Source organism: Lupinus angustifolius, chromosome LG17 (genome assembly GCF_001865875.1).
Source record: "Lupinus angustifolius cultivar Tanjil chromosome LG17, LupAngTanjil_v1.0, whole genome shotgun sequence".
Taxonomy (NCBI): Eukaryota; Viridiplantae; Streptophyta; class Magnoliopsida; order Fabales; family Fabaceae; genus Lupinus; species Lupinus angustifolius.
Window position 1 is genome coordinate 7,932,134 of NC_032025.1, and position 18,330 is coordinate 7,950,463.

Below are 18,330 nucleotides of genomic sequence, written 5' to 3' on the forward strand. Positions count from 1 at the left end.
TTTTCCTCTTTTTCAGCCTCATCCGACACTACTGGGATGTCGGTTTTCAGAAGATGGGCAACCTTTCTCATAGTGAGGAAAAATACCATCTTATGTTGGCAACGTTTGAAATTTGTCTCATCAAATCAAAATGGCTTGTTCAAGTTATAGTTGTTCGGTCCAGTAATATTATCTACGATTGCCATTGCAGTATAAACGTCTTAAAATTGTTGTTACCATAGCTCACAACAATTCTGAATGATACGAAATGATCGTTACTAGCTAAGTCACGACCAAGTTGCTTTCTTTAAGTCGTTTTGTGGTACTGCTAAAATTGTGCTAGCAGACTATCAACCACGCCATCCCTAGGATAAAACATCCCAATTCTCTATTATACCATTTCTTACTGCACTGTAAGAATCGCTCTCGAATACACTCACAATATGGCTATCAATGCCAATTCTTGAATTCCACAGTATGGCTACTCTTGCCAATTCTTTTTCCACAAAACTGACTACTAGTGTCAGTTGTCGAAATTCCCACTTTGGCTGCATGTGCCGATTCTCAAGTGTCACGGAAAGAAAGATGGAGAAGGTTGTCGAAAATGTGTCACTGGAATATAAGGGGCGAGAGAGAAGTTGAAAGGTAAACGTCTTCAACTTGGTGCAAATTATAATGAGGGAATGAGGCATGTATTTATAGCCAAAGGCTTCCAACGACTCTTTCACCAACGACTCTATTAACAAAAACTCTATCATAATGGCCGAGATCTCCTCAAACGACTTTCTAACGGCTCTTTCCTTGTTGCATGTGTGTGTTGACTTGGTTAAGACACGGTCCAAGTCCAAAAGACCCAAAAAAAAAAATATTTTATTATAAAGAATGTTGGACCTCAACTTAAAGTTTATAAAGTCTTTCAACTTTCCTCCTCCAAACAAAGTGGGACAAATCAGTTTTTCATTTCACTTCAAAACACCATTCTTTTAACAAATTCTAACACATCCTAAGTATTCTGTAAGGTTAAGGTAAATCTAAAATCTTCATAATATTCCAACGGGCATATATTCTATTGTAGAAAGACTAGGGGAGCTTATAAAACCAAAAAGATAAGCTATCAAAGCTAATGGTAAAAGTAAGCTGTAGAGTATTATTTTTTGGTAATTCTAAATCACCGGATACTTGGTAGCAATAACTTGATCAAACCACCACATATTTTAGCTTGCATTTATTTAAAGCATTCAATATAAGATCCTTTTAATTTCTTTCCTTTAACTTTAAGAACTTACTTTGTTTTCAGATGTGGATTTCTCAACTTTCCATATGAGACCGACCACAGCTGCACTAACAATGCAATAATTAAAAGAACTCTTCTTCATTAATGGTTCATTGATCTAACCATTGATAATGACACAAAAATAGATAGCAATTACGTACAGTTGCCAACTTGGTAGTTGGTATGTTAGATAGAGAAAGGAGCCAAAAAGCACTGAATTATTACGTTCTTAAGATTATATTCCATATATACTTCAACCTCTTTGATTATTTTTCATATTCTTTATAAACATATTAAAAAAATACAATAAAAAAGCAAGACAAATAAACACACGTTAAAACATGTGTGTTGTAAAGAGAAAGAAGAAGAAATGCATCTTAATATTGATAATTAAAGATTAAATGAGATGTGAGAAATAAATAATGATTTCTTATAACAATATGATTTTCACAAGTAAGAAATATGTTCTTTATTTATAACTTCAGAATAATAATTTTACCTTTATTACGTTTTATAAATTTCAGAATAATATTATGTTTTATACCATGTAGTATGTTGTTTTAACAATATATGTGTAGAAGTATATTACAGTGATTCACATAAATTATTAGATCAAAAGTGAATATCCACTTTGGTCTTTAAATATTTCTGTGTCAATTAGATCTCGGAAAAATAAAACTACAAATTAATATAATTTATAATGAATATCAATCAAAAAGCTTATATTAAATGTCATAAAATATGCTAAAAAAACAAATTTAATCTACATTTAACACACTTTAGAATAATTTTGAATTTTGAATTTTTAAGGGAATAAAGTAGGACAAATGAAAATTTTAAGGGACCAAATGAATAATTTTATGATACACAAAAAACAACATATTAATTTATAAGTTTATAGGTTAAGAATATAATGTATGTTCCCGTGAGAAAAAGGAAAGCTTACCAATACAAAAAGTTAAAGCTTACGTAAGTGAACTCTCAGCCAAAGCCAAAGTCACCTTTGGCAAATTTATACTCACATTTATAAGAAAAAAGTACAATCCTACACACTTGTTCCTTCAACCAAATCTTCTGGACTCCACATTCTTAAGTTAAAGAATCATTTCATTTCATACTATCATAATATGAAAGAATAAAGGGTTACCTTCTCTGCAAGAATCTTTCAACTTTTGCTTTTCCTTCTGGAGCCATGGCTTCCCTTTAGAGTCTAAACCTTCTTGAAAAAGCAAAAATAGAAGGGGGAAAAAAAAACAAATGGTGGAAAAATGTGTGAATTCATTTGACTGAAAATGATGAAATGTGACTTTGTGAGATAGCACTGTGTGGGTTTTGGCTTGTATACCAACTTGTCTTGGTATGGCATTGGAGAGAAAAAAAGCTAGTACTTGAGGAAATGGTTTCTATGCTTACACTAGGATTTGGAGACTTCCTATTTGCAACTTTCTGAATGTATGGTAGGAAAAAAATTTGATTTTTGTTCATTTGGGTGCCTTATGCAAGTTCTGAAGGTATAACTTTTGTTTTCTTCCACTTATTTTTTATTAAAAAAATTATGTTTTAAGCTATGGTTTTTTCAGATTTTTATTTGGAGAAAGAACTTGATCTGATCAAAAAATTTAGTTTTAAAATCTGGGCTGGGTTAGTTCTATGTGGATTCTTGGTGATTTTGGGAGCAACTCATGAATATCTGCAACTAAAATAATCAGATTTGCTTGGTTTTAGTTGAAAATCATAAACACTGCTATACTCATGGTACTCATTGGCTGGTTTATTCAACTTGTAGGGGATGCTCTTCATGGTTTTGTTATAGCTAAACTTTTCCCAAGTGATTATACTTTTTTTTTATTGATTTTCTTTGAAATAATGAATTTGTTTGAGGCTTAATTCCAAATTTTGAGTTCCTTTCACTAGTGTTTTAAATTGAGGTTACGGTTACTGTAATTATGGGTCATTGCGGCCTTTGTGATTCGGATTGTGGCTGTTGCGGTGTAAATTATTTTGTGAGTAAAAAATATTATTGAATTCGATGTGGTCTGATGCGGCCCAATGCGGTTGCGTTGCGGTCCGATGTAGTACAATCATTATGATTCAGTGTTACGCCACAATTACGGTGTGATGCAGTTGTGGCAGACACCACAACCGCAATATTGCGGGGTTGCATCACGTGATGCGGTCCGCAATTTGAATCTTTAGATTGTAATGCTTAATTAGTTCAATTCACTATATCCTTTACACTTTTTTCTCCTTTAAACTAACATTATTTCTTGTAATTACAGGACTTCTATCTATGCTCACAGCTTTCAGTTTAGAGAAAGTCTTAATCTTAGGAAAGTTTTCACAATATAACCAAAATTCTCTAACAATGACAAATAGAGGCCATTCTTCACTGCTTCTATTGCTGGTTACTATTATACTATCTTTCCATTATTCAGAAGAACTTCAATCCTCAAAATCTCAGAATCTTCTAAGAATTCAAAGGCTACTGAACTTTCCTGCTGCATTAAGCAGCTGGAATAAGAACACAGACTTTTGCAGCACAGATTCAAACTCTTCTCTCACTGTTGTATGTTATGAAGGGAACATAACCCAACTTAACATAATTGGTGAAAGAAGAACACCCCTTAAAAATTTCTCAATAAATTCCTTTGTCACAATACTTGTAAGGTTTCCAAGTTTGAAAGTCCTCACACTGGTTTCTCTTGGTATATGTGGTCCATTGCCTGGTAACATAGCTAATCTTTCATCATTGGAAATAGTTAATGTGAGTTCAAATTTTATATATGGTTCCATTCCTCAAGAGATTTCATCACTTTCAAATCTCCAAACACTTATTCTTGATAACAACATGTTTGCTGGCCAGCTTCTGAATTGGTTTGTTTCGTTTCCAGCCTTAACTTGGTTGAGTTTGAAGAATAATATGTTCAATGGATTCCTCCCGAATTCGGTCGGTAGCTTGGTGAGTTTGAGAGTTCTTTCACTTTCAAATAATCACTTTAATGGGGCTGTACCTGATTTGAGCAGTTTGAAAAATCTTCAAGTGCTTGAACTGGATGATAATGCTTTCGGACCTCAATTTCCGAGACTCGGTAACAAGTTGGTTGCTCTAGTACTAAGAAACAATAGGTTCAGGTCTGGTATCCCTGCTGAATTGAGCTCATATTATCAGCTAGAGAAATTAGATATCTCATCAAATACTTTTGTAGGACCATTCCAGCCAGCATTGTTATCACTTCCTTCTATTACCTATCTGAACATTTCCAGGAACAAATTAACCGGGATGCTTTTCGAGAACATGTCTTGCAATTCTGATATTGATGTAGTGGATATATCCTCGAATCTTTTGACTGGGAGCTTACCTAGATGCTTGGTGTCAAATTCCGGTAATAGTGAAAGGAGTGTCTTGTATGCTAGAAATTGTCTAGAGAAACCAAATCAAAATCAGCAGCCACAGCCCTTTTGCCGCACCGGAGCCTTTGCCGTGGGGATATTGCCTGACAGAAAGAAACATACACAAGTTTCTAAGGTAGTTCTTTCAATTGGCATAGTAGGTGGAGCTCTTGGAGGAGTTGCACTTGTTTTGCTGATTTTGTTTATTATTAGAAGAAAAAATGCCAAAAGCAAAATGAAGAATCATCCAACAAGACTAATATCAGAGAATGCAGCTTCTGGATACACCTCTAAGTTGCTTTCTGATGCAAGTAACTCTCTTTCTCAATCTCTTTCTGATGCAAGATCTAACATAGTTTTATGTATTTCTCCATCCACATGCAGAGTATATAGAAAACTCTGAGACATATACAAGTCTATTGTCTAGTAATTACCATAAATATCACCGTTCAGAATAGGACTATTGTGAATGTGTAGCCAAAGAAAAATTAAATACCCAAGTTACTTTACATTGTTACTAAAAGAAGAAAATATTTGGAGAAAATTTGGTAATTTATTTAGATTACTTAGTCTAGCCAGTTCTTGACTTCATGGAATAATAAAGATTGTAATGAGAAACAAAGCTGGTTTTACATATCAGCAATATGCATATTTTAAAAAATAAAGATTGTAAGGAGAAACTAATTTTAACCTAAGAAATATACTTTTTTTTTTACTAGGCCTAAGAAATATACTTATTTCTTTATGGCTGAAATGTGTTCATTAGTTGGATATAGAAAACTCATACATCTATAGATTTAGCTGAATAGAAAATGCATTTCACATGAAAACTACAGGCACAAGAAGTTCATAATTGTTTATTAGAATGTAAATAAGTTATAAGAACCTTCATTCATCAATGAAAATATAATATTGAAGAATCATAATTCATTAATATAACACATTTCGCCCAACCCTTTCACATTAAAGATAGATAACAAAAGTTTCTTCTTCATGAACTTAAAGGGTACATATCTCAAACAAAGAAGCTGGGAGAAGTTGGATTGCCAACTTACAGAAGTTTCTCATTGGAAGAGATTAATGCAGCTACAAACAACTTTGACATTGCTTCTTTCATGTGTGAAGATTCTTATGGCCAGGTATACCATATTACCTCAAATTAACTCATAATAGCAGAATATTTTCTTCAAATCATGAGCTCAGTGACTGTGTTCCTGCACTCATGGATTTGATAAATGAAGCATATCTGAAAGAACTATGAAATAAAGTATGAAAGAGAAATTTGTTAGAACTGGTATTAATCACGAAAAGAAAGAGTAGAAAGATTGAAGAAAGAATGTATCCAAGATCAATTTGATCTTGAATCTATGAAATTGTATTGAAAGAAAGAGATACAAGAGTACAAGAATGAAATGGAAACTGCCAGCAGTTTCCCTCCCAACCTCTTACAAGCTTCCCCTTCTCTATTTATACAAATAATACCCTAGTCTAACTAACTAATAAGGGTATTCTAGGAATTCCCTCTTTATTTAATTCAAACAACTTCTAACAACAAACCTCTTTTCTACTACCCTATGTCAACCCTATCAATACCCCCTTCTAAAAGAACCACCTTGTCCTCAAGGGGAAAATTGGGAAAGTTCTCTTGGATACATTCTCCATCTAATGATACGTGCACTATCTTCACTAGCAGAGCCAATGTATTTTCCACTTCTATCCCAACAGATGGAAAGAATGTTCTTTAACGTGTCCCTTTAGATTGCGTAGAATGCTATCAACCTCAATTTCAACTATGTTGATACCATTTCCTGTAGCAGTAGCAAGAAACTTCCCACTACGAGGCTGAAATCTGACTTGTTTATTACCTCTGCAGGTGTTTATCCTGTTGGTTTTGATTTTCCACGGTTTTTATCACTTGGTCTGTCATTCTGTCTCCTACATTTACTGGCCGTCCATTTAGTGGCACTAAATTGAGAGCTTCATAGGTTTCTCTATTCTCTCGTTGAGAAAATTAGAATCTGAAGTATTGTCTTCTTGGGACTTGCTACCATCAGCACTCACATTTGAACGCTCTTTTGCAGAGTCCTCTTTCTCCAAAAATGAGCTGTGACCGCCACTTTTGTGATCACCACCAGAAACTTTTGCGTCTACCGAATCATCTTCCTCTATATTTCTGTGATGATATCCAGAATTATCCCCCATTATTGATGAACTGACAGATTGTACACAAGTAACAACAACTGAAAGACTTTCCTCCTCCTTTGCATGAACAGAAGTAAAGTTAACACTTGAGCATGAATTTGTAGATGATAATTTCAAAGGGATGCTCTGATTCGCAGCTTCTTCCAAACTCTTATTCTCTATTTGATTTTTTTGTTCTATCAACAAGACTTTTGCATAATTTCAGATAAGGAATGTAAATCATACATTTTTACCTTTGCTTATAGTTCCTTCTTGAGCCCATTCAAGAATACTCCTTTCACAAGTTCTTGATCTAGAATCCTCAAGGTCCCACCGTACTTCTCGAATTCTTCCACAAACTCCTTTACGGTTCCCCTTTGTTTCAAAGACAGCAGTATCTCGAAAGGATTCTGCATCATCGAAGGTTGAAATCTCTGGATTACCGCTACCTTGAACCCTTCCCAAGAAGGCCTAGGACTACATCTTTCCCAACATTGGAACCATTTTAAAGCATTCCCTTCCAAGGCCAACAGTGTCGTCTGCATCCTTTCAGCATCGGTAACCCCCTTCCACACGAAATACCTTTCCAATTGGCGAGTCCAGCCGTAAGCATCGTCTCCCGTGAAAACAGGAAAATCTTCCGTCTTCTTGGTTCTTGCTTCATTACACTCTCTACGTATTTGCATCTCTCTTCTTCTTTTTTTTTTGGGGTCCAATCGTTGTTGCTTCTAACTATCCCTTTGTTACCACCATACGTGTCGCAGCAGAAGTTTTTCAGGCACCAGGTCGGTGCTCTGATACTAGTGTTAGAATTGGTATTAATCACGAAAAGAAAGAGTAGAAAGATGGAAGAAAGAATGTATCCAAGATCAATTTGATCTTGAATCTATGAAACTGTATTGAAAGAAAGAGATACAAGAGTACAAGAATGAAATGGAAACTGCCAGCAGTTTCCCTTCCAACCGAATTGCTCCAATTCAGTTATTCCACATTTACAAAATTTTCAAAAACTAACCTCTTACAAGCTTCCCCTTCTCTATTTATACAACTAATACACTAGTCTAACTAACTAATAAGGATATTCTAGGAATTCCCTCTTTATTTAATTCAAACAACTTCTAACAACAAACCTCTTTTCTACTACCCTATGCCAACCCTATCAAAATTCAGGCAGCTAAGCCTTTCTGTCTAATACCATGTAATTCAAAATAAGAGACAACAACCAACAAGGCGTTGGTCTAGTAGTATAAGGTCCCACTGGATCCCCAAGTAGACCAAAGTGTCAAGGGCTCAATTCCCGAGAGCGTACTTGCTGGGAGGGAGGGGTCACGCACCTCGAAAAGGATTAGTTCCTTACCAGTAGGGTGAAGGGATACCTTTGATTATACCAAAAAAAAAATAGGAGACAACTAGAATGCCACAACGGAGGGTGTTAGTTATACCATACTAAGGAATTACTCAGTCTTTAAGCTTAAAATGTTACAGGTCAATTTTGCCATGACATATGCTTTGGCTACTACATGGTCATGAGACTCATGACTCATGGCACCATATGACTGCTTCCTAGATTGTGTATACATGAATTAAGTTCATTCAAAATCAAAGGGTTTTATTTCCTTTAGTAACCAAAGGCATTATAGTCTGCATCAGGAAACTATAATCATGCAATCATGGTTTAACTTTAACTACTTCACCATTTAACATTAAGTTGTTACTACAAATTGCAACTTTAACAATTGCATAATCGTGTGTATTACTATTTGATTGTTAAATAATGTGTTCTTATAATGTTTCAGATGTATAGAGGTCAGCTAAAGAATGGTTTGCTTGTTGCTATTAGATGTGTAGAAATGAAAAAGAGCTATAGCACTCAAAACCATATGCACAACATAGAGCTGATATCAAAACTTCGCCATAGGCATTTGATCAGCGCTCTTGGACACTGTTTTGAATGTTCTTTAGATGATTCAAGTGTCACCAGAATATTTCTTATCTTCGAATACATACCAAATGGCACACTCAAGAGCTGGATCTCTGGTAATTAATAAAAACACCATTTACTTTCTTAGGTAGTAGTGATTTAAATTACGGTCCACGTCACCTTATGCGGCTGCAATATTGCGGTTACAATGACTGCTGCAACCGCATCACATCGCAGTTGTGGTATGACTCTAAATCGCAATGATGTGGCCGCATCGGGCCGCAATGCAACTACATCAAACCTTCTGTGGACTGCATCAAATTCAAAAATATTTTTTAATCACAAAATAATTCACACCACAATGGTCACAATCCACGTAGAAACACCACAATGATCGCAGTCACAGTAACTTCAACCTTTACCACAATCACAACCAAAACCGCAATTTAAAGTACTATTAGGTAGTAAGTAGTAAGGTTTAAAATGGTATTATTCTGTTAAGCCAGTCATTTCAGTATCATAAAGTTGTAATGGAAGATTCAGAGAATAATGCCATTTCTGATATCCTCCACTTTTACTAGTCATTTTCTGCCTTTATAATTATGGTATGACTCACAGGAAACTGATAAACGGTTCTCTTCAGTACGAGTACGGATATATAATATATGTACGTTACCTTGTTAAATATCTGTATGATAAGTATATACTCAGTAGGGTTTTTATAGCTCCCTGCACAATCGTTTCTAGTGTTGATTCTTGTAGGTTTGATTCAACTTCTGCTTCACCATAGGATAAATCGTTATAAAATTATTTCTTGTTTGTTGAAACTCATTCATGTAGGTGAGCACACATCACAGTTCTTATTTTCTTTGTCCTTTCTTCTAACTTGAACTGTATGTGTAAATCTGGTTTGTTCATTATAAGGAATCAATTCATGACAGAACCATTAATTGATACGGAAGAACAAATTTGCAGTTCTCAACCAAATTGAGAGAATTGTATTTCATATGACTATTGATGTCTCACATATAAATGTAATTTGGCAGATGGGCATGCCAGAAAATTACTGAGTTGGAACCAACGCATAGGAGTTGCAATTGGAGTAGCAAAGGGAATACAATTTTTGCATACAGGGATTGTCCCTGGTGTATTCTCCATCAATCTCAAGATAGAAGATGTCTTATTGGATCAGAATCTTACTGCAAAAATCAGCAGTTATAACCTTCCTTCGTTATCTAACATGGGAAAGGTACGAAGAAAATAATCATGAATTTTTATATGGAAAAACTAAGTTTGTCCGTTTATTTTCCCTCATTGAGTGTCTTCAGTAGATGTTGGTTAACCTAAGCTCATCCTTGCAGGTTTGGCATGGAAGCTCTTCAGGTGGATCCAAAAATTCTAACATTAATAAAAGGTGCATGATAGAAATTTAATCATGCTTTAATTTTACATGTAATATGATATGAATAGAAATGTCTTGGGTACAAAATTCTTATGATAAATACATATTCAAATCTCTCTACTTCCAGGGGTAAGGCTGCAACAAATAAGATTAATGAACCTTTGACTTTGTATCTTATTTGAATGCTTAAGATTATATAGACATGAAATTGTAATACTATTGTGTTACAGTTCAATAAGAATAGTAGATAAAACTGAAATCGGAGAAATATTTGTATTCAAGTATAGTAAGCTTGAGGACAATTGTAAGGAAATATGTAGGAATTAAGTGAAAGAACAACAATGAGAAAGAGGAGGGGGGAAACAGTTACAAGAGAGAGAAGAGAATAATCATTACATTCCATATCTTTCCTCACCCTACATTCCCCTATTTATTACCCCACCACATTTTCCTCTAGCCTAGTGTTGGCTATTCTGCCCCTACTCCCTCTCCTCAACATCTTTTCCTCATTTTGTGTAACTAACTCTGTTGACTTAGCACTGATACGTGTCAGCTCTGTTACATTGCCTTCTCCTTTAGAATGAATCTTGTCCTCAAGATTAAAGTGAGGATAGTTAGTCTTGACATTAGCTACATCTTCCCAAGTGGCCATTGACTTATCCAAATCATCCCACATAATCAAAACCTGTTGCACGTGGGTGGCCCCTCGCAGTATTGTCCTTGTTTTCAAAACTGTGTAAGGTGAAATAATAGGCCCCAACTCTGTTGTGAGTAACGGTAAGAGCATATAGGGTTTTGTGTATTGCCCTTGAAATGGTTTCAGTTGAGACACGTGAAAAACTGCATGAATCTTGGTAGTTGCTGGCAATTGCAGCTTGTAGGTGACTGAGCCGATCCTCTCTAAAACTTCAAATGAGCCAAAGTAGCGCATCGACAGCTTGTGATTTTTTTTAATGCCACTGAATGTTGCTGATACGGTTGAAATTTGACCAAAACCAGATCACCCACTGCAAATTGGAAATCACGCCTATGTTTATCAGCCTGCATTTTCATCCGTTGTTGAGCCTTATGCAAGTTTCCTTTGAGTTGTTGTAATAACGCATCTCTAGAATTCAATTGGGTTACTACCTTGACAGAATCTGTACTGCTATAGGGAGGCCTGATTAAAGATGGAGCATCTCGCCCAGAGACAGCTTTGAAAGGGGTCATCCCTAAACTGGTATAGAATGCAGAATTATACTAAAATTCAGCCCAAGTAAACACTTTGGACCAAGATTTAGGATTGTCACAAGTAAAACAACGTAAGTACATTTCCAGGCATTTGTTAAGAATTTCATATTGGCCATCTGACTGTGGATGGTATGCCGAACTCATAGCCAAGGTAGTGCCCTGTAATTTAAACAGATGTTGCCAAAAAGAACTAGTAAAGACCTTATCTCTATCCGACACGATGGATCTGGGAATCCCATTTAGCTTGACTATGTTGGACATGAAAGCCTCGGCCACGCTTTTACTAGTATAGTCAGATTTCATTGGAACAAAATGTGCATATTTTGATAGGCGATCAATGACCACCATAATAACAGTGTAGCCGAATGATGAAGGAAAGCCTGTAATAAAGTCTATCGCCACATCTTCCCAAACTAGAGTTGCAATGGGCAATGGTTGTAACAGTCCTGCTGGTAACGAATTGGGCGATTTCGCTTGTTGGCAAACAGCACAATTGTGGACAAAGGATGTGACATCCTGTTTCAAGTTTGGCCAATAGAATTGTGCAGTAATCCGGGCTAAAGTGCGAGTCGTGCCAACATGGCCTCCAATTGGTGAACTATGGTATTCTTGTAAGACTTCTTGAATTAAGGGGTTGTGTTGTGGAAGCACCAACCGATGTTTCCAAAACAATAATCCTTCTTGACTGCGATAGTCCTTATATATGGGGGAATGCTGGAGGCAGTGCTACATAATGTCTTGCAGTGTGCTATCAGCCTTTACTGCTTGCCGCAACTGCTGTACAAGCTGGGATTGTGGCTCAGACCACGCCATGAAGAACCCTCAGGATAAGGCATCTGCAACTAAATTGTCCTTTCCTGGATGAAATTCAATGGTGAAGTCATACCCCAAGAACTTGTGTAATCATGCTTGTTGTTCAGGCGTATGCAAGGATTGATCCATTAAGCTCTTCAAACTCTTTTGATCTGTCTTAATGATGAATTTGTGTCCCAACAGATAGTATCTAAACTTGGCCAATGCTTCCGTGATGGCAAACAGTTCTCTAGTATAAGAAGACTGTTGCTGCATTCTATGCACCAATTTCTTTGAAAAAGAAGCAATAGGATGGCCATTCTGACTCAACACGCTCCAATTCCTATGCCCGAAGCATCAGTTTCCAATGTAAACGGTTGAGTAAAATTAGGCAATGCTAACACCGGTGCTGATGTGATTGCATCTTTTAACTTGAGGAACGCCACTTCAGTGTTATCACTCCATGTGAAGCCCTCTTTCTTTAACAGATCTGTCAACAGACCCGCAATGGAAGCATACGATTTAATAAATCGTCTATAATACCCGGTGAGGCCGAGGAACCCTCGAAATTGTTTCACTGTAGTAGGTCGAGGCCATTCCAAAACAGCTTGAACCTTAGCTTCATCCATAGCAACCCCTGCACCTGACACTTTGTGACCCAGATAACCCACCTCCAACTTGCCAAAAGAGCATTTTGATAGTCTTGCAAATAAGTGATGTTGCTGCAGAATGTGTAAGATTGCTACCAAATGCTCTAAGTGTGAGGACCACGAAGCACTATAGACTAAAATGTCATCCAAGAAAATCAGTACACATTTACGCAATTCCTGTTGGAAAACTTTATTCATAAGGCTCTGAAACGTTGCAGGTGCATTAGTCAAGCCAAATGGCATGACAAGCCATTCATAATGCCCATGATGTATCCTGAATGCCATTTTATTTCGGCCGTCTAGTTGTAGGAGAATTTGATGATAACCCGATCGTAAATCTAGCTTCGAGAAGTACTTGGCACCACACAACTCATCAAGTAACTCATCCATTGTTGGCATGGGGAAGCTATCTTTAATTGTAATGGCATTTAATGCTCTATAATCCATACAAAACCTCCATTTCCCATCCTTTTTTTGACTAACACAATAGGAGAAGAGAATGGGCTAGTACTATGATGAATGATACATTGAGCCAACATATCTTGCACCATTAATTCGATTTGCTTCTTCTGACTATGCGGGTATCTATAGGGTCGCACCTTCACTGGTCTAGAGCCCTCTTGCAGAACAATGGCATGGTTCTGGTCACGAATTGGTGGCAGGCCAATAGGAGTTTAGAACAAGCTGCCAAACTTGTGTAGTAGAGCTGCTAAGTCAGGGTGTGTGTCAGCTGCAACAGTCTCAGTATCATCAGAAGTGACTTTTAATGGAAGCATCTGTACAGCAAAGCATTCGCAAAGGGAGTCCATGGACTGCATTCTCCTTAATTGGTGGAATTGAGCCTGTGTTGGTTGGACCCGTTGATCACCCTGCAATGTAATAAAGTGGTCAGTCTGAAAAAATTTAATAACTGAAGCATCATAATCAGCGGCATGTGGTCCCAAGGTGGCTAACCATGTTGATCCTAAAATCAAATCAGCATCCACTATTGCACATTAACTGTCAATTGCTCAATCCATCCTTCGGTTTGCATAGTTTGGTCATTCCCAATTAAAACACTAAAATTAGGCACTGGTTCCACAGGCACTTTGAGGAATTGGGCTATGCAGGGCTGTAAAAAACTCTCAGAGCTGCCACAATCCAATAAAATTTGAACTGGAAGCTGGCCAATCCGGCCAGAGAATCTGATGGTGCCCATGCCAATACCACCTTTCATGGCATTCAAAGACAGATGGTGTTCCCCCATAGTGACAGCAGGTATGGTTTGCTCAGGGAACTCCACATCCACTGTGTTTTCTGCCTCTTCTTTCGTGAGTTGTAGCATCATCATGTGTTGTCTGTTTGGGAATTTGTGTGAGTATGAGAATTTCTCATCACAAAAGTAGCATAAACCTTTATCCCTTCGGATTTGCATTTTGGCAGCAAACATTTTTTTGACAGCTGGGCTACGTTGGTTCTGGTAGGGTGGTTTAATGTTTGGGGTAGGCAACAGGGCTGGCATGTGAGGTTTGTATGTGAACAGTGGTTTAGTGTCTGGTTGTGTTGGTTGGGAATTTGAAAATTTCGAGTAAAGGTTAGTGTAGCCTGGGTTGGGTGGGATCCTTGGTTGGGATAAGAGTTGTTTTGGCTTATGGATGTTGGGGTATTTTTCTTCAAACAACTTACCTAAGGAAACTGCCTTCAAGAGACTATGAGGAGATAGAGATTTAACATCCCTGTGAATGTCTTCATGGAGCCCACCCATGAAGCAGTCCAATAATGCCTCTGGACTTAAACCATCCGATCTATTAGCGAGAGACGTGAACTCCAAGTAATACTCAGCTACAGTACCCAATTGAACCAATTTAAACAAAGAAGCATGAGGACACTCAAAAGGAGAAGGACCAAAATCCAACTCAAAAGCACGAGTAAATTAGTTCTAGGACTGAAAAGGATTCACCTGTTGCATCATTTGAAATTAAGGTACCACTATTTGATCCAAATGAATCAAAGTGACCAGTAATCGTTCCGCATCTGGTGTATTATAATACTCAAAAAAATTCTGTTTTGAAAATCCAATTGGCAATATTTTGCCCATCATAGGGCGGAAAATCCAGTTTGACTGACCTGATATGAAATGAGGATCTGCTTCCCTCAGAGTGTGAGTTCCTGTGGCCATGGACAGAGGACGGCGATCCGGCGTTTTTCTGCAACAGGATAGCTAACACATCATTAATTGTTGACAGCTTGGAGTCTGTGGTCATCGCCACGTGCTCAATCTTCTCAAAACGATGGGAATTGTCCACTTCCAAACGTTGAAACTTATTATATAAATCAGCACAGTGTAACTCCGTTGATTCAGAAATGCATTTAACCTCCGCCTGTAGCTCTTTCATACGTGTGTTGTCCGCCATGGCAATAATGAAAGCACCAATTTAATACTATTGTGTTACAGCTCAATAAGAGCAGTAGATAAAACTGAAATCAGAGAAATATTTGTATTCAAGTATAGTAAGCTTGAGGATAGTTGTAAGGAAATATGCAGGAATTAAGTGAAAGAACAGTAATGAGAAAGAGGAGGGGGGAAACAGTTACAAGAAAGAGAAGAGAATAATCATTACATTCCATATCTTTCCTCACCCTACATTCCCCTATTTATTACCCCACCACATATTCCTCTAGCCTAGTGTTGGCTATTCTGCCCCTACTCCCTCTCCTCAACATCTTTGAAATGTGTTATGCTGTTTTGTAGTGTAAAACATGAAGATAAGTCTGATATTCACGACTTTGGAGTAATACTTCTGGAACTCATTCTAGGAAGGACAATAAAGTCAAGGAATGATGCTGGTGCCTTTAAGGATCTGGTAATAACACGCACTCTGCTTCATTTTCCATATGTCTTTCTCTTTTCTCAATGATTTTTATCTTTTTTAAATTATAGTTGTGTTCTGTGATTATGGTCATTGCGGTTGTTGCGTTGTGAATTGCTGCTGTTGTGTCTGAATTACTTTTGTGATTAACTTTTTTTTTTAATCGATGTGATTGCGTTGTGACTCGATATGGCCACATCATTATAATTCGATATCACACCACAATTATGGCGTGATGTAGTTGCAGTGGTCACTGCAACCACAATATTACAATCACATCAAGAGATGCGGTCCATAATTTGAATAACTCCTTTCTTATATCTCTCAAAGTCAATAATCATTAGTAGAGAATTTTCACATGATCCGAGTAGGATATATCTGATGCTTAAATCGCAGTGTAACTCCCTCATTACTGATTCAGACATTCAGTAGAAAATTAGAGTCCATGTGAACAGTTAGTTAATCTGTTCCAATGTCCAGATATTATTCTTATCTTTAGAAAAAAGCAAAGGATCGAAGACCCAATGCTCTATTTTTTTGACTAGTTATAATAGAATCAGAAACTAGTACTATAGTCTCATTTTCCGCACACAGATTAGGAAAAGCAGTGTGCAGACTAAAGCAGTATTCACATGCTCATGGAGTATTAAACTAAAGCATCATATTGAAAGAAAATGACAGTTTTCATCATCTACAGTATTTCAATATAAATCATTTGCAATTCTATGACTCTGCTTCAGTTAATTATATAATTTGACAGTTGCAAGCAAGCATATTAGCCGACGATGAAGCTCGAAGGAGAGTTGTTGATCGAGTAATTCGTAAGGCGTGCTTGGATCAATCATTGAAGACAATGATGGAGATTTGCGTGAGGTGCTTGGTTAAAGAGCCACAAGATAGGCCTTCTATAGAAGATGTTTTGTGGAATTTACAGTTTGCTGCTCAAGTACAAGATGCTTGGAGAGGGGATTCTCAGAGTAGTGAAGGGTCACCTAGCTCACCTTTACAACCTCCAAGACTGACCTTTGATTAGTGTCAATCCAGAGGTTTTCACGTTTTCTCTTTGTTCAGTCTAAGGGTCTGTTTGCGAGTTGGTTTTTGGAGGGTAATGAAAGGAAATAAAAGGCTTGGAAACCATGAAACACACTTGCGAAATGATTCTGAAGCCTTCTCTTTCTATTTCTTCCCCTTTAGAACTCAACTCGCAAACAGACGCTAAGAGTCCATTGGGGAAGAAAGTGAAAGAGAATGTTTTAGACCTATATGACAAGTGTATTTCATGGCTTACAAGCCTTCATTTTTTCTTTCTTGTCCTTCAAAAACCAACTCGCAAATGGACCTTAAGATATTAATGATCACATAAGGTGAACTTTATAGCTTACAGCACTGAGTACTACAAGTTCTTCATGTTGTAACTCTTCTGCACAAAACTGCTGAGCTTATAATGAAAAACTATATTGCCACAAATTGTTAGTTGTATCATAGAGTTCATTATTAGGAAAAACTACTCAAAATTATAAGGGATATTGAATCTATGATTCACAGTTTCTCACAACTCACTATAAATAGAGACTATAAATAGGAACATACCTGGATCCATGCTTCAAATCTGAGTTTCTTGAGAGACTACTCTTTTCACCCATGCCTTTATAAAAGAAGTGGTTACCACGCCATCAGTGTAACTGAAAAGTGAAGCCCTAAAAGTCATGTTCTCAACCATTGGAGAACAATTGATAGATGTTAGAGCTTACACTATGTTTTCTTTAGGTATAAAAAGCATAAACCATTATGTGTTTAAATTACATTCCACTGCAACTGTAATATTGAATATTGTGATTTTGAGAGTCGCTACAATAAAATCACGGCCACAATTGCATTTTCCCTTAATTTTATACAATTATGATAAACATAAGATAACCACGACTATAATTTAAAATACTCCACTCAATATTTAGATACCACAAGGCCATCATATAATGTAATTGTCAGCCAAAAAAACATCTAAAAACACTTATGTGCAACGTTTTCTAACATATAGTTTTAGTTCTATATCCAAGACTAATTGAAGTGTCACAAAAACATATTTGTTCCCCAGAATGGTAAGCTTTGGTGTCAAGTAATATTGTACAAATAACATGTATTGTTTATTTGGTGACTTGTGTCTTATGGTACATATTTTAGTGAGTTGTCAATCAATTGTAAATATCAAACGAATATTTTGGTCAAAATTAGCCATTTGAATTTTCACATTGTTATTTGGATTTTGATTTTGCCACTTGCCAATAACTAACATAAGTAAAAAATGTTATGATCAATGTCATGGAAATTTCTAACTTTCATTGGATGACTAATTTTATATTAATACATTTAATGTCTTGAAACTTTTGATTCTTATAGATTGTTTTGTGACATTTTTAAATTGTAAGATGTTAGATACTTTTTTTATAAGCAAAATATGTATTAAAAGTGTAGGGTGTCAACCCAAATATATAGAAGAGTTATATAGATTAGAAAATTAAATATAAGACATTTGAATGTAAAAGGTGAGATCAATACATCATTGTGCAAAGGAGATGAGCTTATGATTAATGCTAGAAGAAAATCAATTCCAAGATCTGATATGAATCAATTCCTCGATCTTCATCTAACTAGCCTCCTTGCCA

General features: G+C 36.5%; 1 protein-coding gene across 3 annotated transcripts; it reads left to right on the forward strand.

Annotated features, from left to right (window-relative positions):
• LOC109331954 (probable inactive leucine-rich repeat receptor-like protein kinase At3g03770) lies at positions 2,238-16,734 on the forward strand. 3 transcript variants are annotated; one of them, XM_019566773.1, is made up of 9 exons: positions 2,238-2,581; positions 2,671-2,763; positions 3,532-4,953; positions 5,648-5,781; positions 8,620-8,860; positions 9,791-9,993; positions 10,106-10,158; positions 15,550-15,661; positions 16,428-16,734. In XM_019566773.1, the coding sequence occupies exons 3-9, from the start codon at positions 3,543-3,545 to the stop codon at positions 16,698-16,700; spliced, it is 2,427 nt and encodes an 808-aa protein (XP_019422318.1). In that variant the 5' UTR covers positions 2,238-2,581; positions 2,671-2,763; positions 3,532-3,542; the 3' UTR covers positions 16,701-16,734. The 3 variants fall into 3 exon arrangements, with proteins under 3 accessions (XP_019422318.1, XP_019422316.1, XP_019422319.1); XM_019566771.1 differs by having other exon boundaries at positions 2,238-2,763; XM_019566774.1 differs by lacking the exons at positions 2,238-2,581; positions 2,671-2,763 and having other exon boundaries at positions 3,935-4,016; positions 4,144-4,953.

Coding starts and splice junctions, on each gene's coding strand:
- LOC109331954 (XM_019566771.1), top strand. CDS start 3,543: ATGCTCACAGCTTTCAGTTTAGAGAAAGTCTTAATCTTAGGAAAGTTT. Junction 4,954..5,647: donor TAAGTTGCTTTCTGATGCAA/GTAACTCTCTTT, acceptor ATGAACTTAAAG/GGTACATATCTCAAACAAAG. Junction 9,994..10,105: donor CGTTATCTAACATGGGAAAG/GTACGAAGAAAA, acceptor TCATCCTTGCAG/GTTTGGCATGGAAGCTCTTC.